At 33.2% G+C, this 23923-nt stretch overlaps 2 protein-coding genes across 7 annotated transcripts; both read left to right on the plus strand.

The window, feature by feature from the left end:
• The first annotated feature begins 1621 nt into the window (after window positions 1–1621).
• On the plus strand, window positions 1622–23667 carry Actn (alpha actinin). 6 transcript variants are annotated; one of them, XM_014244309.3, is made up of 10 exons: window positions 1622–1762; window positions 7628–7947; window positions 16678–17094; window positions 17204–17357; window positions 17563–17711; window positions 19268–19360; window positions 19426–19776; window positions 19838–20016; window positions 21413–22547; window positions 22615–23667. In XM_014244309.3, the coding sequence occupies exons 2-10, from the start codon at window positions 7834–7836 to the stop codon at window positions 22771–22773; spliced, it is 2751 nt and encodes a 916-aa protein (XP_014099784.1). In that variant the 5' UTR covers window positions 1622–1762; window positions 7628–7833; the 3' UTR covers window positions 22774–23667. The 6 variants fall into 6 exon arrangements, with proteins under 6 accessions (XP_014099784.1, XP_036227807.1, XP_014099785.1 ...); XM_036371914.2 differs by lacking the exons at window positions 1622–1762; window positions 17563–17711 and adding exons at window positions 6951–7073; window positions 18765–18850; XM_014244310.3 differs by lacking the exon at window positions 1622–1762 and adding an exon at window positions 6952–7073.
• On the plus strand, window positions 2366–5011 carry usp (retinoid X receptor ultraspiracle). The gene has a single exon (XM_014244313.3). It carries the CDS (start codon window positions 3272–3274, stop codon window positions 4631–4633), a length of 1362 nt encoding a protein of 453 aa, XP_014099788.1. The 5' UTR covers window positions 2366–3271; the 3' UTR covers window positions 4634–5011.
• Window positions 23668–23923: the final 256 nt, after the last annotated feature.

A 23923-nucleotide genomic window follows, 5' to 3' on the forward strand; every position in this document is an offset into this window, starting at 1 on the left:
AAATTTTATTTTGTCAGATATGTGACCACACATACAAAATTTTGGCTATCAACTGCCAATACGGTGGTGCACGATTCATTTGTTTGGAAACACTCAAACTCAAGAGTTTTGGAAGAACAATTTCAGCACAATGGTAATGTAAATTCATGGCTTTTAGGTATATTATCATTTTTTCGCTATTACCACCGAATGAAATTTATTTACATTTTAGCAGCGGATTCTGGCTACCCACTGCAATTATGTTGCAAAACCCCTTACAGAAACGCTTTGGATGGTGCAAGTTACGAAGTATCTTAAAAAGATGCTGGATAATTTTAGGATATGACAAGAGAGGGAGAAACCATCCCACGAAATTTACAAAATTTGTTAACGTTTGTGTGGCATTACATAACATCTGCATATAATATAAAATAAGTAATGATCCTCAAAATTGCGATTCTGACTACACACCAGAAATCAACACCGTGAAGTGAAATGAAGTATTCTTTATTAAATTTAAGCAGAAAATATATACAGTGGCGAGCAGATTTGAGTGCATGTTTACAAAACTGACTTTCATCACCTATAAAAACATAACCACACAAGCAAATCCAAAATTTTTTTTGTTTTATTATTAATATTTAATTCGTAACAAATTGTAGTAAAGAAACAATGACTAATAAGAAAAATTCGAAGAGTTTGAAAGAGAAAACGAAAGATTATTATATTGCTATTTGCAAAATTTTTCTTTCAAACTATTAGAATTTTTCTCATTTGTTTTGGTTTCTTTACTAGAATTTGTTACAAATTAAAACATAAAAATAAAATAAAACAAAATTTTGGATTTGCTTGTGTGGTTTTTTTTTTTATGGGTGATGAAAGTCAGTTTTGTAAACATGCACTCAATTCTGCTCGCCACTGTATGTATGTCTTTAACTTTGTAAATAATCTTTTGAATTTAAACTGAAATACAAAAATTTTGTTCATATAAATAAATTTTTTTTGTACTTTTAATGATACTTTCAAATGCAGAAAATTTTATAATTCCCGATGGTGTGAGGTAATGCCAAAGACAGTAGCATGCTACTGAAATGTAACATGTAAAAAAATTATATATTAAAATAATCGAAAAAACTAAAATAACAAAAAGTTATTGCAAGGCCTTTTCTTGAAAGTAATCTTTTATATTGCTTGGTCCTTTTTAATGCCCATAGAGATAGTGTAAAATATTTCCTTTTCCTCCATAAGTAATAAAATATTTAAAGATTCTTTGTTGTCATAAGAAATTTGGCTTAATTTTCTGGTTTATATGTATTTATTTTCATTTAGTTGATTTAAAGCATTGTATACATCTTAGGCTTATACAATAATTTAAAGTGTCAAACTCATAGAAGGCTGGTACATGGTTTCCTGAGCTTTTATTGTAGTTCACATTGTAGTACGGAATCCATATGTTGAAATTAAAGGTTTCCTGTTAATTGTAATGAAAATGTTTATGTGGCAACCTGGGACACAGCACTCTTCGTAAGTGCATGTAGGTGTGTGCGAAATGCAATTATAGACTGTATTTGGAAGATGGATTAAATAATTCACTCATTTCGTGTTGTCTCTTTTTATCACATAGTGCATTGTCCTAACATTTCTTTGTGTACTGTGTATGTAATATCAAAGCAATGAGTGTTGAATGACAAATTGTTTGGTATTGTTGTGATCGGTCTGGTTGCGAAGCCGTATAAATAATAGTAATTCATTCGACGTTCTGAGACGCAACATTTGCGATAGTGTAAGTAGTTAAACAAAAGTCTGTGCAATTACTGTTTTGAAATACATGATATTTTCTTCGTAAATATAAACAAAAATTTAGCAAAACTAAAATTCACCAAAGTCGGCATTTTAAGTTTGGTGAATTGATTGTACTGCTGTGTTTGAAAATAAGTGTTATATAAATACAGTGTTGTATGTCAAAAATAAATTAGAACTATAGATGTATAACACTTGTGGACACATAATTTATAGCGTTTTCTTTTCCAACAAAAATTTTTTCCCAAAATGTAAGGGTGAAAGTTGCCCTGATGATGTTTATTCTTCGTTCTTAATAGTTATTTTTTTTTATCAACTTTGTCTACTAATTTTAATGAATCTATTAGTTTTGTTATGCCCAATAATGGATATTGCAAATGAGTTGGAGTTGCATATAATCATGTTGCCATATAATGAGGCAACATTTTCATCGATAAAAGAAAACGCTTGAAGTAAGGGCGGCATCAGATTCGTTAGAATAAAAAAAAACAAATATAATTAGTGCATAAGGTGTTTTTCTATGGACATTGAAATAAATCATCTGACAAAGTAATAAAATTAATATATAATAAATTACAATGATATCCTTAAAGTTGGTTTATATACAACTTTGGCTTTGCTGTCAAAGTGTAAACCATCTGATTTGAACTGTCTCGAAGAAAACATGTTAGCGCTGAGTGGCAGCGGAAGCGTTGTCAATATGTTTGAACGTGTGTACGTTTCAGTCCATTCTTTCTAAAAAATTTCCCATATACTATGTTCGCACCGACACAAAATTCGTGTTTTCATAGACAAAAGAGGTTTCCACGCAAAAACTTGTGTTTTCATCCATACAAAATCTATCAAACGAAAACACAGTTTTCACTAAAAACCCTTGAAAACTTACATTCCACTTATAATAATTGTGTCGGTGCGAACATAGTATTAGTTCATTTTGTTCTTGACTACTTTGTTGCTAATGCGCAATTCGTAATACATTTCATGATAAATTCTTCCTTCCTTAAGAACAGGTGGTTTATAAAAGCAACAGTTAATAAGATAAAAACTAAAACTGATATTAGGAATACAATTTATACTACGAAAGTGAATGTTTCTTTGTTAGATTTTTACAAATCAGATTAAGTTCAGATAATTGTCCCTCTGTAACGGATCGTGAACCTTTTTATTTATATTTTATTTCACTATTCACTTAATAAATTTTGAAATATTCCGCATACATAAAAATTAAAATGTGTTAAATATGCAAATATCCCCATTTCATAACTTTTATTGGCGCAGACTTGAAATATTGGTATTTGGCACTTGAAGTTTCTATGTACATATCTAATGTAACAACACATTTCGAACGCAGTATAAGGTGTACTTCGTTGGTGATGGTGAAAATTTTATTTGCGAAAATAAAATATCGCCACCGAAAATTGCTCATTATTAAAGTTTTTCAGAGGGTTTTCGTAATATATTTTTTGATAAAGGTTTTTCAAATTCATTTAAAATGGACGGTGGTGAACAAGATCAGGGTTTCCGTTTGGGACCATTATCACCACAAGAAGTGAAACCAGACATTTCTATATTGAATGAAAACAACACTAGTGGATACTCACCAAAATCACCAAGTCCTGTTTCTTTTGGGGCAATTGGTTTGCAATCAATGAATATGACAAATGCTGGTTCAGTGGCAGCGACAGTAGCAGGTCACAATCCTAACCAGCTACAACTCGGTACACAACAACAGCAACAACAATATCCCCCAAATCACCCATTAAGTGGATCAAAACATTTATGTTCCATTTGTGGTGATAGAGCAAGTGGAAAACACTATGGAGTTTACAGTTGTGAAGGATGTAAAGGTTTTTTTAAACGTACCGTAAGAAAGGATTTGACTTACGCATGTCGTGAAGATAGAAACTGCATCATCGATAAGAGGCAACGCAATCGTTGTCAATATTGCCGGTATCAGAAATGCCTGGCATGTGGAATGAAGCGCGAAGCCGTTCAAGAAGAAAGACAACGTGGCACAAGGTCACAAAATGTTCGTTCAAATGATGATTTCAATCCAAGTAGTTCTGTCCGTGATTTAACAATAGAACGTATTATTGATGCAGAACAAAAAAGTGAACAACTTACTGGAGATAATGCTATACCATTCCTTCGGGTTGGACCGAATTCCATGGTACAACCTGATTATAAAGGAGCTGTTTCACATCTTTGTCAAATGGTGAATAAACAACTTTATCAAATGGTTGAATATGCCCGGAAAATGCCACATTTTGCAGAATTGCAGCGTGACGATCAGGTGCTGTTACTCAAGGCAGGTTGGAATGAATTACTCATAGCAAATGTGGCATGGTGTAGTATTGATTCATTGGATTCTGATTACGCTTCATCAGGAGGTCACGATACTTCGTTCGGGCGGCGTTCTCCAATACGTCAACCTCAGCAACTTTTTCTTAATCATAATTTTTCCTATCATCGTAACAGCGCAATAAAAGCGGGTGTGGCAACTATTTTTGATAGGATTTTATCAGAACTTAGCGTAAAAATGAAGAGGCTGAGCATTGATCGCTCCGAGCTATCGTGCTTGAAAGCTATTATTCTCTTCAATCCTGACATACGTGGTTTAAAAGGACGAAATGATGTAGAAATTTGTAGAGAACAAGTTTATGCTTGCCTTGATGAGCACTGTCGTACAGAACATCCTGGAGATGACAGCCGATTTGCACAACTTTTACTTCGGTTGCCGGCACTACGATCTATTAGCCTTAAGTGTCTGGATCATTTGTTTTTCTTTAGAATTATGGGTGACAAACCCTTAGATCAATTATTCTATGAACAGCTTGACGCGCCAATGTGTTAGGTAGTTAAAATTAAATTTAATAATTAAAGTACTTGATAAATTTCTCAAATGAACAACTTTCCAGTTGATAGATGTGATTCCTATCATCTAATGAAATATAACTAGCTGCTTAATTCTTCAAAAGTTTTTCTTTAATCAAACTTATTTTTAGTAAGTTACTATTTACTGTAAAGAATTTTTGACAATTAACTCTAATATTGTAAATTGAATAAATGTCTTGTAAAATGTTGAAATGTCGTTAATAACTGAAGGGAAAAATTTATATAGTATTAAGGTATGAGGTAGCAACCGACCTTCAGATGTTCTATTTTGTGTTTAAGAATATCTATGTTAATCTTATTCATATTTTAATTCAATATATTATATATACACATATGATGACTTTATCGTTTTTTTTATATCCTGAACAGGGTATATTAAGTTTGCCTTGAAGTTTGTAACATCCAGACGAAAACTTTGGAAACCCTATAAAATGTACATACATATATATAAATGATCAGCATAATGAGCTGAGTCGATTTAACTAACTGCATACGATATCGGACAACTATATCATATATTAGAAGCCATACAAAATGACCGATCAAACTCAAGTTCTTGTATGGAAAGCTTTTTTTATTTGATAAAGCCTTCACGAAATATGGCGTAGATTATTGTTCAAGGCAATGGTACAATCTCTGAAAAAATGTTTACTTCGGGCAGCCATGGCATATATGTATGTAGCTGACTGAACAAAATTACTGACCGATCAAAATGATGTAATTTTTTAAGTCCTTATATGGAAAACTTTTTTATTTGACATGTTATCTTCATTTAATTTGGCATGAATTTTAGTTTAAGGCATATTTACATTATCCAAAAATATTGTACAAATTGGACCACTTTAGGGTAAAATAGTGTATAACAGATGTAACTTCTAAAAATTAATTGCGAAAAATTATTAATTTAAACACATGTTTATTTTTAGAAACTTTTGTCCAACTAGATTTGGAATTCAGCCCACTGTGCGGCGTCCACAGTGTAAAAAATAGATTAAAGCATTTTCCAGAAATTGTTGGAGACAATATAAAATTAAATAGCCATAGCCTCGCATTTTCCTTAATGCTATATAAATTAATGTTCATATGTGCTACCATATGCACATTTAAAGGTATTAAATAATGGGAAACATATTTTAAAATAATAAATTGTATATTCAAATCATAGCAAATATATCTGAGCGAGAGTGGATCGAGTGGGTGGTAATGTTATGAAACAGTTTACCTAAAAATAAATATGGTACACAGAGAAATATTTCACTTGTGAGCCATTTTAAAGAAAATGAAAAGTTTATTGCTAATAAGATGAAAAAACATATTCATTTGTTATATATATACATTGCGTATGTATGTACTTAAGAATTACTGATATTATTGAGAGCGTTCTATCCTTGCATCGTGCCAATGCTTTGAAGAAGAGACATTTTTAGCACAGGGATCATGGGAATAGTTCTAAATTTTTATATTCACTGAATTTCGACTAAGTGCTATTTTCCGAAAAAACATTAACAAACAATCCAGTGATAAAATTGCATATCTAGATTTATGATATAAGCATACATACTTATGTACATATGTATATATTATATTTATAGCTGCATATACTAAAATATTTGTGTTGATTTGTACGTATAGAAGCATGTAAACACATTTTCAGTCATATGTTTATACATTTTTGCAGATATGCATAAGTACTTGATTGTCAAGTCTTTCCTGTATTTGTTCGTTTCCCTCAAAAGAGAGACTGCCTCAAAGTGCGATCTCCTGCACTTTCCTAACGAGTCGCCCAGTGGTCGGAGTCATGAAATAGTATCAAGAAGTGAATATACATATTTACATGGCTATGTGTATTTACATACATATGGTGCCGTAAAGATACAAATAGTGAATTGTACGTTTTCATCTTCCTACCACTGAAACAATTTGGAGTTGGCATTGCTCTTTAATTTCTCGGTTAGTTTCGCCGCCCACCCACACATTTTCGGTATTTTATATCATATTTACATGTAGGCAAACATGTAGATATTTATATATGTGTGTAGATGTGTACATTTGCGAAAACAAAATATCATCTACATATCTTGTTTGAAGCACTTCATATTCTCACAAGTACGAGTATTTTACTCGTTATACCGTTTGTTTACTTGGAAATAAGCATACAAAGGTATGCACCTTCATATGTACATATATATATATCTATATATATATATATATGTATATTCACATATTCGTGGATAAAACTGTATGAACGAGTATAATTGAGCATCGGTAAGATTGCGTTGCGGTTACAGCGCGATTTTCATTGCTTTGGGGCGCAGTTTGTCCAAACGCAGATCATTGGCGCAACATTAGTTTTGAGTTGGCTACCAACGCGAGCGGGTCATTCTCTTTTCAAGCGAAACGTACTGATCAGACACGGTTTTTACATATTTCATTTTATTTTGTCTTAGTATATTGACAACATACTACATACATAGTTGCATACATACATACAGAATGTCTTTGTGTATATTTCAAATTGAAGCAAATAAAAAATAATTATTATTTATTTGTATTAATTGCATACATACATATGTACATACGCGTATGTTTTATATTATACATAAATGCATGTACATACTTTATGCATGCAAATACATATATATTTATGTATATACTTATATAAATAAACATATGTATAAATATTAAATAAAAATAACAAATAAAATTAATTCGAAAAAGAGGAACTATTTTTAACGAGTGTTATACAACGACAAGGCATCTCCTGCCTAACCATTTTTTCATTATTCCAAACTGTGGCCGAACTGTGTCAAAATTATTAAATAAATAATATCTGTAGTGTTTATTCAAAGAATTAAAAATTAAAAATTAATTTAAAAGATAACTTTCCAAGTTGTTGATTTTTGTATTGTGCTAAAGCAAATTCTTTATATTTTTTGTTTATTTGGAATTTCAGATTTAATATTAAGCATACTCCGAACGAATTAAAGTACTTTAAGAACGCCCATCTTACATCCTTCTAAGTTTCAACCTTAAATAATAAAATTTACATGATTTTGCTAATTGGAACAAATCAACAATTCTAGAAACGAAATACAAACAATTATTATACAAAAACCTTCGATACGAAATTTAACGGATAATAACTGTAAAGAAAGCAACATGATGATGGAGAACGGACTCTCCATGGAGTATGGAGATGGCTATATGGAGCAGGAGGAAGAATGGGAGCGAGAAGGACTTTTAGATCCCGCGTGGGAGAAACAACAGAAGAAGGTAAGTGACTATATTCTGTAGATGCTATTGAGCTTTAAGAATAAGTATTTGGTACAGACGAATTCATCACGAAATGAGATCATTCGCAACAATCGATTTTTTTGAAATCTAATTAGTTTTTTAAGCATGACCATTTTTCTAAAAATAACCTCAAAAAAATTTTAAAATAGATTTTTCATCTTACATAGTATAGACTGTTTTATTATTCACACAGTGTTGATTTCTAAATAACACATATTTATCTTCGCTACACTTTTTCAATACTTTTTCAATATATAAAAAATGGATTTCTTTTTAAATTTCTTTCATAAGTCCATTTATTTATGTATATGTGAATATATGTATGTAACAACACACATGTGCCGTCGTGCAAATGTATATGTTTAGAAATATTATTCTTATTTTTTGTGTTTCGATTCCGATAAAGTCTAACGAAAAGAGCTTTTTATTTTTAAAAATAGATTCAACACGACACATAAACTAGCATACAAGTGTTTGGGGCTCTTACTTACTGAAATAAAATCACCAAATCTCAAAATTATGCATAAATTTTAATTTTTGGCTTATGAGTTTTTCAATGCTACCTTCGAAATGTGTTCGAGACCACCAAACACTGTTTTCTTCATTATTATTAGCCTCGATAATATTATTTTTCACCACATTCCTTATATATAATCACGAGAAAATATACACGAATGAGCATGTATGAGTGTACGCAGATAAAATATGTGTAAAAGACATAAAATTTCATTAAAATTTCTTATTTGCCAAAATGATTAGTTGAGTGCTTGAAACTAAAGACAACGTAATTTGTTAAATATCTCTAGCCCTTTCAAAGCGTTGACCTGAACGCCATACTTGTATGACTACGGATAAGTATGTCTCCAAGATGGAAGTTTTCAACGCTTTTAATATAACGGTGTGGTTTGACCTTGATTAGTTAGTGTGATTAACAATGTTCACAAATGTATATCAGCTACAAGAAACAATTTTAAGATAATCATTTCTCGGTGTACACAGAAAACCAACAACTCAAAGGCGCTTGAACTAATAACCGTTGATATTTGCGCGCTAAGACAGGCCTTATTATTTGATAAATGAGGCATAGCACTTCAGGGGTTTTTGCGGCAAAGAAATTGTTCCATGGCTGAACACCGCATGTCAATGCGTGGTGGAGGTGATGCTAAGATGATTAACATATATTTGAGAGATTTACGTGACTGGGAAGGAAACTACAATGACCTTGCAGCACTGAATGCACTATATTTTTGATAACTAGAATGTAAAAATGCAATGATCGAGGTATTTGCACATGTCGTTGTTTTTAATGAGCAGCTACATTTGTGTATTTCATTTGTTGTGGTTCTTAATGATACTATTTATATTAAATATTGCATTCTGCTTTGCGTTTATAATTTCACAACCGAGTGCATATCGCAGTGTGAAATTTGAATATACAAGGAGAGGGGGAGAGGTTGGACACATTTGTCACAATTATCGATGCACTTTAAACGTTTTTGTATATGTAGCACCTGCTCATAGACCAATAGTCTTAGAATAGTTTTGAAATTGTCTAATATTTGTGGTGAAGGATAATATGCATAATAATTATTAATGATTTGTGTGTCGTCAGACAGACCACCTCCGCCGGCTGTGGCAACCACGACAAATGAAAACTCAATGAGCAGCGTCAAATTTCATTCGCCCAAAAATGGATTGCGGTGAAGAAGTGTGCGACGGTTCGAGCTTTGAGCTTTTAAAGCACATCAATGTATTTTCCTAGAGAGCATTCGAAAATATTGCTCAAAATTTGATTATTTTGCGCATGCGCTTAAGCAGTAGGTTGCTAATTTATAAACGTACGCTGGCAGGAATTTATAGGAGACAGTGTGGTCAATCAGAATCTCGTGGTAATCCAGAGTGAATGGTTCAAACAGCGAACAAAAGCAAAAGCTTAAGTAAAACTAAATTTTTTCCGTTTTGTACTAAGCACATTCTTAGTATGTAAAATCATGGTGTGTATGTTAATATGTAAATTAAATATTAGATATTAAAGAGCATAAGTTTTGCAGAATTCCCCGTCGACACTTTGACAATTTATTAATATATAATAATATAATAAAAAAAAAACATAACTTACTCATGACACAGAAATTTCTAAATTATAAATATATTTAAATGTCCTTTCAGTTATATGATTTCGTAATAGAATTTATCATTTTCTATAATTTGGAGCTTTACCGGCTGTATTTAGGCATCAAAGTGTCTATATATGTATATGTTTGTCACACTTAGTCAACCAGATTAACATAACTTAAAATTTTACCCTTTTTATGTGTGCCACACTAGTAGGCGTCTCGCTTCATTGGGACAGATGCCTATTTGAGGAACAACCATTTTTTAATCCTATTTTTGAATTTATGAATGTTTTATACAATTTATCAAATGCTTATCTTATTTTTAGAGGCAAATTCAAGAAAAAACCCTAAAATGGATTAATTTTATATGCATATATATTATATGTTTATATTATGTATTATAGTTCGAATAAGTCATATCTTAAAGAATACCTTTGTATATATTCTTATACTCAAAACAGTGTATATTAAGTTTGCCACGAAGTTTGTAACACACAGAAAGAAACGTTGGAGACCCTATAAAATAAAATATATACATATGTATGTAATTATCAGCGTGTTCGAGTTGAGTTGGTTTATCCATGCTCGTCTGTCTATATATATGTATGCGAATTAGTCCCTCAGTTTTAGAGATATTTTTGAGATATTTTTTTATCTGACAAAGTATCTTCACGAAGTTTTGCACAGATTATCGATCGAGGCTTCAGCTATAATGCTAAACAATACAGTTAGGGTTAAATTTTTAACGTCTTTAACACTTTACATTACGTTAATTTTAGCGCCATCTACCGGATTTGTGTCGGCTTATAAATTTTCCTTAAAAGCAAAAAAAAATGTGTTCAAAAGCGGATACATTGGTTCATTTTTAAATTATATTGTGGTCAAGTCAGTAAATATCAAAAGTCATCAAATTCAAATTCAATGAATCATTTGGAGGGTGCTGTGCGTAAATTATATGTGTACAATACTCACATGCATACATAAGTAGTTCGTCTGATATTGTTCCATCATGCCATATATTCCTATATACACGTATATTGTGAACTAGAACATTTTATCCTACGATAGTTGTCTATAAAACGGTATAACTATTTTATATACAAACTTATACTTAAGCGTTTGTCTAATTATGCTACATAGTGAAATGAGTTGCCAATTGAAACTATCAGCTCTTCAATGGAGGTAGAACCTGTTGGTTGAATTTACCAAAACGGTAAACTAAAGGAAACCGGATTGTTGTCGAATTGGTTCAGACTCGGCGAGATATGGCGTTGTAGTTTGTCTGGCCTCACCACCACTCCTGGTGCATATATGTTTTCATTGTTATTGTTGTACGTAGTGAATGGTTATAAGATACCAGTTGTGCTGCAAAACAGCTATAAACTTAATGTTGCTCATTGTCGTTATCAAAAGAAAGAAATCTGTTGCATTTCAATAGCGCGAAGAGAGAAAACAAGAATATTGGTTTGGGTGTAAGCCATTATATGGGATTAGTCAATCGCGTCTTTTCACCTCACAACTGTGGCGAGCCATACCAATAGCTGCATTGGCACATGCACACATTCATGTCTCTGCATGTGTGTGCATACAATGTCAATGTATAGTGCAAAACGGCGATGCAATTGAAACCAATGCATAACGGATTGTGTTGGCTGCGGCTGCAACTCGTTTCGATTTGTATTGATGTGTTATATCCATTTGTATGTAACTTTTCTTGAACTCTTAGATACGCAGATACCGTTTTCTAACAGTCCTATTTAATTTGATCTTGTTTAATTTACAAAAGATTTTAATTCATTTTCCAAAGTTGGAATATTTTCACATATATACATATGTACTCGCGTATATATGTATGTATGAATATTTCTATTCGCATATAAATTGTTTTATATGAATAATAAGCCAAACTTATCGGCCTTCAACAAACTGATTTATTTTTCAAATTTTGGTCAGAATCATCATCATCTTTTAGCGCTACAACTTCTTGTGAGCTTTGACCTGCTGCACATGTGCCTTTGCAACTTTCTTCTGTGCTCTCTTGTCCGTTATCGTTACATGGTCGAGCCATCTTATTCGCTGCGCTTTGATAAAGCGTATGACATTTTCACCTTTTTTTAAGCTGGTCTAGCTCATCGTTTCACCTTATACGCCATTATCTCTTATTGCTGCAAAGATTTTTGATAGGACCTTTCATTCGAAGGCTTACAGTTTGGTTTTGTCCTTTTCGAGTAGCGTCTATGATTCTGCTCCGTGGCACAAAACTGGTGGAATGCTGGTTTTGTATTGGACCAGTATACATGGCCTATTTAGTAGCATTGATTTGAATAGTTTCATTAGGGACGCGTATGACCTATCGGCGGCCTGTGTATTCTCAGGTAAGTAAATACCTTAACAGTTTTAAATGCGTATTGGTAAATTTTCACTCTTGGTGCTGCTTTGTGTTTTCGTGATCATATATTTCGTTTCATCTTCATTGATTTTTAGGCCAATTTGGCCAGCTGCCACTTCAATATTAGCGAAAGTATTGGACAGCCTGTCGATTTTTTGCTGACTGTAGCGATGTTATCCGCGTATGCAAATATTTGCGTTCTATTGTATTGTAGTTTTGTGTGTCTAGTTCTTTTTGCGGCACTTATTTCATCAATGGCACAGCACATCATTATGTTTAATATTATGGATGATAGCGTATCTCCTTGTCTTACTCTAAACTTAATTCTAAAGAATTCGGACTTATTGTCTTGTATCATTAGTTTTGATACGGATTTGCGTAAGTTTTTCTGGTATTTTGCAGTTCCGAAATGTTGCGGGAAAAGTCATCCTATTAATGCTATCGAATGCTTGCTTGAAATCAATAATTAGCATATGTAAATCAATACTGTGCTCATAACTTTTCTCCATGGACTGTTTGATAGCAAAAATTTGGTCTACTGTTGACCTTTCGGGTCTAAATCCGCATTAATATTCACGGAGGACTTTTTCTGCAAGGTTTATGAGTCTTCTGGTCACAATCATCGCAAATATTTTATATACCGTCTTGAGAAGGGAATTTCCAAGGTAATTTTTGCAGTTTATTTTATCGCCTTTTTTGAGAATGGGTATTATTATTGCTATATTCCAATCGTCTGGCAGCGATTCACTGTCCCAGATCAATGTCGTCAGGTGATGAATTCTTCAATGGACAGAATGCTTGAGTTTTTTATGAGTTCAGCTGTTATAACATATTATTCCCCCCAGGCGACTTAAAGTTCTTCATGTGTTTGACCGCATCTCGTATTTCTTGCATTGATGGCGGTTGTTCATTGGGATAGTCAGCATTCAATAGTTCTTTTAAGTGTTCAGCCCATCTCTTTACAATTTTCTTCTTATCTGTAAACTTATCGTCAGTTTTTGGTTTATCCTCGGTTGAAGTCCTTGTTTTCTAGTATAATTTTTCTATAAAATTTGAGATTGATTGCTTGTCGTTAAAATCTGTACACAGGGTTTCTAGCTCTTTTTTCAATGATTCTCTTTTATTTTTCTGACACGCTTCCGTCGCTATACGCCTCCTTTTAATGTATGATTCTTCAGCGGCTCGGGTTTTTAAGAAGACAGTTCTTTCTTGCTTCATTTTTAAGATCTATCATCCTTCTACACTCTTCATCGAACCACTCCGTGTTGTTGTTTTTAGTTTTATTTCCAAGTATATGTGTTGCAGCATTGTGATCGAGTTTTTTAAAGTTTTCCATTCCTTCTCAATGTTGTCAGATGAGTTTTGTTGCTTTAACTTTTCGTAAATTTTGGTCTGATATCTGCTTTTGACCGCGAGATCCACTAGTTTACTAGTATTCCATTTTTTTCTCTTAACTCCTTTGGTTTTCTCCACGTTCGAGAGTTTAAGTCGTAGTGTTACCCTTATTGAAACTGCGCACGTCGGTTAGCAGTTTTTTCTTCGACGATTGATAAGAACGTGGTCAACTTGATTCACTTCATTGTTTCCGGGTACCTTCCACCTCCCTTAGTGTATTTTGTTATGAGGAAACGCGGTACTCGAAATGAATGTTGTTGTGGAATTTGCGGAATTGCAAATGGGTCTTACGCTGTCGGATGTTTTTTCATAGAGTGAGTGTTTACCGACAACATTTCTGTTGCAACTTTCAATGCTTACTTTGGAATTAAACCTAGGATGATAGTTGCGTCACATTTACTTGTTTTGTTGTATGTGTCTTCTAGTTTTGTTCAAAATGAGTCTTTGTCAAATTCGCTAGCGTCTTCGGTTACTGCATATGCTGATATCAATGTTAAGTCGTTGTAAGGTTTTTTATTTTATTTATATTTTTGTTTTGTCCTTCCAACGTATTTCTTGGAGGGCCACGATGTCCATCTCACATTTTGCAAGTTCAGCTGCGATTTCATTCATTCTATCAGCCTATAGCATAGTCCTTATATTCAATGAGCCGAGTTTCCATTTATTATCCTTTTTTCGAGTTTTCCGGTCGTCAACGTTGTTTTGGGTTGCTCTCTGAGGCATTTGTGTTGCTTTCTTAGCAAGTAATTACCGCCACTGTCAACCCTACGTCGACAGGGCCAAACTCAAGCCACGTGGTAGCTTGTTATACCTCAAGCTGTCAGGTTGTCATTTTGTTTTAGAAGCTGGCTATTAAGGTGTGCCGCCCATAATCGGTCACCAGGACCTCTTTTGTTATCGATAGGGTGCACCGATGTGTAGGTGAGGTTGACAGTTGAATAGGGGTTAAATAAAATAACCCATTAGATTTCATTAAGGAAATTCTATATGCAGGCTACTACATTTTCTGACTATCTTGTTGCTTTATTTCAGGATACATATACACCATGGCATTTTTAAAATATTGCTTTTATAATAATTTTACTCTTGGTTAATCATTTGCCTTGTATGTTAGCAAGTTTATTATATTGTATTTGAAATATAATTTTTATTTTAAATGCGATTTTACGCTCGTAAAATTCTACACTTTTTTCTCGCCCAAATGAACAAATAGTTTAATTGTAAAATCACAAATTAGGGTTTATAAAGTTGGTTTTATGTACGAAAAATAGTTTTACAATCTCTAGTTCAAATAAAATATTTTATAAATATATACCCTATGGCGACAATGACACATATCATAATAAAGTAAAAGTAAGTGAAATACCTGACACATTTTTGTAGGTTTTTCAACTTTTATATAATAATTTTGGTTCGTCGACGGATATTTATACCCTGAACAAGAACTATATTAAGTTTGCCATAAAGATTGTAATACCCAGAAAGAAACGTCGGAGACCCTATGAATTACATATATACATAGCTTCGGTTTTCATATCTATAAAAAAAATTGTTCTTGTTTTCAATATAGGACATTTTTTAAGTATTTATTATTAATTGGTGTTATAGAATAATGATAATGTGCATTAACCACTATTTATAGTTTGGTTTTACTTATATCAAGATGTGTACATATGTATGTAATTGATTTATGGTTTGATCTATGAAGAATTTACATACATACATATGATCAATTTTAAAATGTTACCATTTTTATGGTTAAAAGCACGACTTCAATTTGCAGTAGAATAGCGGTATACGAGGTGTGTTCAAACATTGTTCGTGTTTTGAAAAAAATATTTATTCATTCGTCTACATTAATGTTGTCGCCTTCAAAATAGTTCCTATTCGATATTATGCACTTATGCCAGCGCTTCTTCCAACACTTTTCACATTTGATTTTTGGGATAGCAATTTTGATCTATCTTGTATACCGACGACCCTTTAAGGTTTTCTTTATTTTCGAAAATAGGAGGACATACACACATGAAGATATGTCTGGCGAATATGGAGGCTGGGGAATCGTTACAGTATTGTTTTGACCAAGAAATCTCCAAGTGTGAGCTTTTAACAAACGAAAATCGCCAGGCTGATAAAAACACGACTAACTTTAGCGGCTACTACAGACAAAGTAAGCAATGAATGCAGCTGAAAATTGTATCGTTCTTCAGAGACTGTACATATGTAATCAACATAATAAAAAATAATTTTGACTATTAAACTCTCCAAACCCCCAAAATTTAAAATTTTAAAGTTTCCGCACCTCATACAGGCTTTATGTGTCTACAGCTGGACTCATATACCTAACACATGCGATACATATGTACTTTTAATTTAGAAAGTAATTGTGATAAAATTTTCATTTCGTCGTTTTAATATTTATAAATAATAGCTTAGAAAGTTCTGTCCAATATTTATGTACCATATACTACGGAGAGAAGAAAAATCTATTTTTCGAACTCAAATAATACTTTAATGTTCATTATGTTTTTGGTAATCAAAGAAAATACTTTGAAAACGGTGTTTTTGTCTATATCTCGAAAACGGTTTTTTGGAAAAGTAAATTGAACTTTTTGCGTATTCAGCAAGAAAACCAGTTGTAAACTATGCACTATACTTTAAGTATGAGAATCTTTGCATTATAGTGTAATCTCTACAAACATTCTCGTACATAGTTAATGTTATTGTTTCTCAAACTACAAACAATTTCACAAATAATAACGCTACTATTTCTGTTTTGTTTATTTTTTGTTTTTTACACTTACACAGACATTTACGGCGTGGTGCAATAGTCATTTGCGCAAAGCTGGCACATCTATTGATAATATTGACGAGGATTTCCGTAATGGATTGAAGTTGATGTTGTTGTTGGAAGTTATTTCCGGTGAAACTTTGCCAAAACCCGATCGAGGCAAAATGCGCTTCCATAAGATCGCGAATGTCAATAAGGCGCTGGACTTCATCGCATCGAAAGGTGTGCACTTGGTATCGATTGGCGCTGAAGAAATTGTGGATGGCAATCTGAAGATGACTTTGGGCATGATTTGGACCATCATTTTACGTTTTGCTATTCAGGATATTTCCGTTGAAGAGATGACTGCTAAAGAAGGCTTGCTGCTATGGTGTCAACGCAAAACTGCTCCCTATAAGAACGTCAATGTTCAAAACTTCCACCTTTCATTCAAGGTAACTTCAAATGCATACTCTAGTGGACATAACTCAATTGCATATATACATATGTATGTATGTACATACTATTGCCGTATCATATTAATATTTTATATATATTCTACAGGACGGTTTAGCATTCTGCGCCTTGATTCACCGTCATAGGCCTGACTTGATTGATTATTCCAAACTCTCCAAAGACAATCCATTGGAAAATCTCAACACTGCCTTTGATGTTGCAGAGAAATATCTCGATATTCCAAGGATGTTGGATCCAGATGGTGAGTAGATTACATGTAGATATGCCCTTATACGCACTTACTCATTGTATTTTCACACACATATATGTCTACATGCAAATAATATGTAATGACATTTATTTGTGCTATATAAGTATCATCATTTATGGATTCAACGTTTAGACTTAAACTTAAATTGGTTTTTGTTTTTTTATAACTTTCCAAAAACGTCGAAATACTTCGTTAGATTTGATCAACACTCCAAAGCCGGATGAACGCGCTATTATGACTTACGTGTCCTGTTATTATCATGCTTTCCAGGGAGCTCAACAGGTTGGAAATGTGACGCATGTACCCGAACCCACAAGACAATACACCTACGTCCCGAATTACAATGTGACTAAACTTCACATCAATACACTTATTCATTTTGTTCTTTTACAGTTTGTTTTTTGGAAAATGCAACCTTTATGCATAAATTATAAATAGCATTTAGGCGCTCTAGTCAAATTTGTGAAAAATACTTAGTAACTACATAGTATAATACGCTGCGCGCTAAACGCTGCTCGCTCCTTATGCTCACAACTTTTTCATTTTGTTTTGATACTGATTTTCTATTTAACTTACCCATTTCGTTTTAACTTCTTGTGATGTGGCTTAAAAAGTAAGCAGAGGACTAAGAAACCTCTTTAATTTTTCAAAATTCTGCTAAATAAGTAAATTAATTGTTGTTGCTGCATATATACAGTTTGAAATAGTTCTGTCAGTTTTAGAACTGTGCAGAATAAATAAAACAATTCGACTAATTTCTATTGACCCGAAATTGGTTCTTATATATTTTTATAAATAAGTCGAAAGTAAATTAACATAGTATAAAGAGACACACCATTTTTAATGAACAATTATTTTTCCAAAAGGCAAATTAAAAACTCATAACACAAACGGATCAACAATGATTAAATGCTTTTCAAGGAAATCTGTGTGTGTATGCTAATTGGAGCAAAATTTAAAACTATTTTCTCGATCTAAATTCGAAATTTCGTAACCTACTAAATGCACACGCACATATTCCGTACACACTAGAGTGAATCAATTGAGGCAAAATGAATACGATTATAGTGTGTACAGTGTAGTACAGGTATCGTCATTGTCTTGATCCGTAGCCATAGATCATCGCTTCATTCCCTGTCGCCTGTTGCCTGAATGTTTAAATGAATTTTTTTCGATTGTTTTACAAGTGCACACATTTCTAACAATAATCTACATGTTTTTTGCGTTGTTTTTACTAAGTTTACAGGTTTTGCGATTGCTCACGAAGTGTTGCTTTGATAATTTTGCAATGATGATTTTGTTAATAGAACTTCTTTAAAAATGCTGCTTGTTTTTTGTTTTAAATAAATGTACTAACCTGTGTTTTGTTTGTTGCTTTTCTTACTTAATTCCTAACAGACTTGCAGAATACTGCGCTGCCAGATGAACGAGCAGTTATGACGTACGTGTCATCGTACTATCATTGCTTTAGTGGCGCTCAAAAGGTCGGTGCTCGTTTCAGTTTGCAACCATTAACCTTTATGTGGATAACTCTCTCAATAAACACTAGCGGATTCACTAATTAAAACTATAAAACGTTTTGTTTCTGAACAAAAGCATAACATTTTGTGCAGATATATATAACTTGCACGATCAGAGATTAAGTAATAATAATTTACATGTAATGGAATTATTACAAGCTGATAGTGTTATCCACCTGAAGAGTATTTTTTATTTAGATACAAGCGAATTTTATTCGGAATTGTATGAACATACTACACTAGAATACCCAATTTTAATCGCTTTGTTAAACTTAAAAATTTTCTTAAGTTATGTTGAAAGCGTTCATTCTAACACGAAATAAATGCAGATGTGTGTAATGCAGAGAAATGCTTACAATAATGTATCTTATCAATTGTCAGGCGGAAACTGCAGCTAACCGTATTTGCAAAGTGCTCAAGGTGAATCAGGAAAATGAGCGTCTTATGGAGGAGTATGAACGGCTAGCCAGCGATGTAAGTCATATTTTTAGTGCAAAAATAATGACATTTTGTATTTATATTTGATTTTGTACTTGCAGCTTTTGGAGTGGATACGCCGCACCATGCCATGGCTAAACTCTCGCCAGGCAGATAATTCTTTGGCTGGTGTTCAAAAGAAATTGGAGGAATACCGTACTTATCGCCGCAAACACAAGCCGCCACGTGTTGAGCAAAAAGCAAAACTCGAAACTAACTTCAACACTTTGCAAACGAAACTTCGTTTATCCAACCGTCCAGCCTACTTGCCAACTGAGGGCAAGACCGTCGGCGATATTTCAAACGCCTGGAAAGGTTTGGAACTAGCCGAGAAAGCTTTCGAAGAATGGCTTTTGGCTGAAACTATGCGCTTGGAACGCTTGGAGCATTTGGCTCAAAAGTTCAAGCACAAGGTAAATCTGACATATTTTCCTGTAGTAAATCCCACAATTTACATTTATCTTTGTTTCGAAGGCTGATGCTCATGAAGATTGGACACGGGGTAAGGAGGAGATGTTGCAGTCTCAAGATTTCCGTCAATGTAAATTGAATGAGTTGAAGGCACTCAAAAAGAAGCATGAGGCTTTTGAATCCGACTTAGCCGCTCATCAAGATCGGGTAGAACAAATTGCAGCTATTGCTCAAGAGTTGAAGTGAGTAGAAGTCGGAGTTATTACGAATATTAATACTTTTAGTGTTACTTCTAATTGCATTAAGATATTAGGCCACCCTAAAGTCCTAAAAAAAAGCAAATTTTTTTAAAAGTAAGGAAAAAGGAATCGAATTTCTCTTTATTTCTGGCTATAATAAACATGCATTTATGTGTATAAAACAATCTATGCTGCTTGGCCCATCGTCGGAAACACCCTTTTAAAGAGGGCCACTTTTTGTAATACAATTGATGGTGGGGATAGGTAAACGTACTATTTGAAACAAAAAAAAACGGTATGTTAATCAACTTATGACATATGTATAAGACATGCTAGTAAAACTCGTAGGTTTATATCTTTACATCCATTTTTCGCGAAATGAGGGAATTGTAAAAAAGTGTTATAGTTTTGATCGAAATGCTGAGCATTAAATTGCAATAAGAAATTCGTCGTCCGATTTGAAAAATGCAGTGTTGAGGAAAACGCGTTTAATATTTTAATGCGGAAACATTTTATTTTTACAAATAGAATAATGTTTGTAGGAATCTAAGCTTTGCTTTAAACCCCAGTGAAATTACAATCTGAAAATGTTTAACAGATATTTAACCTCTAACACCTCTATAAGACTGGTAATATCAATTCATACTGGGGTACAAAACTAGCGTGCTATTACGCGTGAACTTATCGTAAAAAGAATTTACAAATGCGCATAGCTCATCAACATTGTTTCTCTAACCCCAAGTTTTTTTTGTTTACTATAAAGAGTGAAGGGCACAATAAGCTGCAGGTCGTAATGCATATCTTTATTTAAATTTAGTAATAATATGTCAATATGTAAGATATCTTAGCAGAGTTATGTGAATGTATAATACTGGATATACAACAGTTTATTGCCGAAAATGTATGAATCGGTCCTCGAATTAACCAAGCTCCTATATACCCCATATACATATAATGTTTTTCGTTATTCCATAATACGCATGCATAAAATTGCATGAAAACATGTTCCCGTAATACCAGGATTTAACGCAATAACTTTAGATCTTCTACTTGCCCAATATATGGCGATATGGGGATTTTTATCTATTTTTACTTTTCATCAGCCTCTAACCCGTTTATGTTTGTGTGATTTTTTAATTAAATTTAGGAAGATTCATTAACCATAACCATTGAAGCTGAATAATAGACTTTGCATTAAACCCTAATATCCCTAAAAATCCCTAAATCTTATTTGAATTAACTTAGTTGATTTTAACATATATATCGCTATATTAGTCGAAAGTTAAAATACGAACTCTCTAATAAAAATATTCTTCAAAATATTACCACAATTTGCTAATATTGAATGAAAATATAATTTTTGTATTCGTTAATTATGTTATCTTCTTTTGTTCCTTAGCACTCTGGAATATCATGACTGTGTTTCTGTTAATACTCGTTGCCAGCGTATCTGTGATCAATGGGATCGCTTGGGTGCGCTCACTCAACGTCGTCGTACAGCTTTGGATGAGGCTGAACGCATTTTGGAGAAAATTGATATTCTGCATTTGGAGTTCGCTAAGAGGGCCGCTCCATTCAATAACTGGTTGGATGGCACCCGTGAAGATTTAGTTGATATGTTCATTGTACATACAATGGAGGAAATTCAAGGTCTCATACAGGCGCACGATCAATTCAAAGCTACATTGGGAGAAGCTGACAAGGAGTTCAATTTGATTGTGAACTTGGTACGTGAAGTAGAGTCTATCGTTAAGCAACATCAAATTCCTGGAGGATTAGAGAATCCCTACACTACACTTACTGCCAATGACATGACGAGAAAATGGAGTGACGTTCGTCAGTTGGTACCTCAACGTGATCAAACTCTTGCGAACGAGTTGCGTAAGCAACAAAATAATGAAATGCTACGAAGACAGTTTGCCGAAAAGGCGAATATTGTTGGACCATGGATTGAACGACAGATGGATGCTGTTACTGCTATCGGAATGGGCTTGCAAGGTTCTCTTGAAGACCAATTGCATCGCCTTAAGGAGTATGAACAGGCTGTGTATGCCTACAAGCCTAACATTGAAGAATTAGAGAAGATCCACCAGGCTGTACAGGAATCGATGATATTCGAAAATCGTTACACTAATTACACAATGGAAACATTGAGAGTTGGCTGGGAGCAATTATTGACTTCCATCAATCGTAATATTAATGAGGTGGAAAACCAAATTCTAACACGTGATTCCAAGGGAATCAGCCAAGAGCAATTAAATGAGTTCCGCTCCAGTTTCAATCACTTTGACAAGAATCGTACAGGCAGACTTACTCCTGAAGAGTTCAAATCATGTCTTGTTTCCTTGGGTTATTCTATAGGAAAAGACAGACAAGGCGAAATGGACTTCCAAAGAATTTTAGCTGTTGTCGATCCCAACTCCACTGGTTATGTGCATTTTGATGCCTTCCTTGATTTCATGACACGCGAAAGTACCGATACCGATACCGCTGAACAAGTTATTGACTCATTCAGAATCCTTGCAGCCGACAAGGTACAATGTACACATATTAACATTTCAATTATAAATAATTAATTATTTAAAAACCTTTATCTTTCAGCCATATATATTACCAGATGAACTTCGACGTGAACTCCCTCCAGATCAAGCGGAATACTGCATCCAGAGAATGCCACCATATAAAGGACCAAACGGAGTACCCGGCGCTCTTGACTACATGTCCTTTAGTACCGCACTGTATGGCGAAACTGATTTGTAAAAAGAGAAGTGTCAAAAATACCGGAAACATCGAATAAAAATCGTTAATTCGTGATAGGACGCCAAATCGAAAGTACTCACGTAATTGAAAAGTCACGAAGTCATTAACCAGCAAAGTAGTGAAATTAATTCGTTTCCCAAAGTGTATTTTTCGTATCGTATTTCCGGATTTCTGACGTAATTTTTTAACTATCATTACTAACAACCATCAGAACGGTTTTCATAGATCAATTCAATAATGTAAAAAATTTGTTGTGCGTATCGAAGTACATATCTAAATATCTGGAATAATGAGGGTACAATAATAACTCTGTGCATTCAAATGCATGCATATGTATGTACACTCGCCCAAAATGCTTGCCATTGCCATCTTGTATTTTAAAATCCTAAATTCAAACGTGATTATATAAACAAATTTCCTGAATAGACGTTTTAGACGGGATGAAATATGTGAAAGAGCTTTTTAAATAGATGATTATGAGGAAAATTAAAAGCAAGAATTATATATCAATTCTCAAATACATTTCTTGGGCGAATAATATAAAATATATTTATTTTTTGGAAATTTTTGTTATATTAATTTAATATTTATTTTGAGATTATTTATAATGATTTCATAGCTCTTTATTTAATTCTAAATACGTTTTATATAATTATTATATAAACTTAGTATATGTTACAATGATTGAGAAAAAGAGAAGAGAGGGCATTATATGATAATTTGTAAGGATTATAGAATGTTCCGATTTTATCAAAATGAAGAACATCCATCAAACATCCATTAAAGTCAAAAAAAATATACTTTTGTATATTAGATATTCTGTCAACTATACATACATAAATTTGTGAGTTTTAAATAATCACATGAAAGAGACAAAAAATATAAGTTCTCTAATTATTGTTTGTTTTTGTTTTATATTCGAATTAGGGTTACTTATAGCTTTGGCAACTCCGTATTTTATTTTATGTTAAGGTAGAGATTTCAAAGGCACTACCCGATATGTGATTGTGTTGAATGGTCTCGTGGACTCATTTGTTAGCAGGAGCGCCTTGTGTGTACTGCCGCGATCCTGATAAAAAGTTCTGATCAAAGAGTTTTTCTACTATTAGTTATACAACATATAAAATAAAAATCTCAAGACTTTGCGCTG

Source organism: Bactrocera oleae, chromosome 5 (genome assembly GCF_042242935.1).
Source record: "Bactrocera oleae isolate idBacOlea1 chromosome 5, idBacOlea1, whole genome shotgun sequence".
Classification (NCBI taxonomy): Eukaryota; Metazoa; Arthropoda; class Insecta; order Diptera; family Tephritidae; genus Bactrocera; species Bactrocera oleae.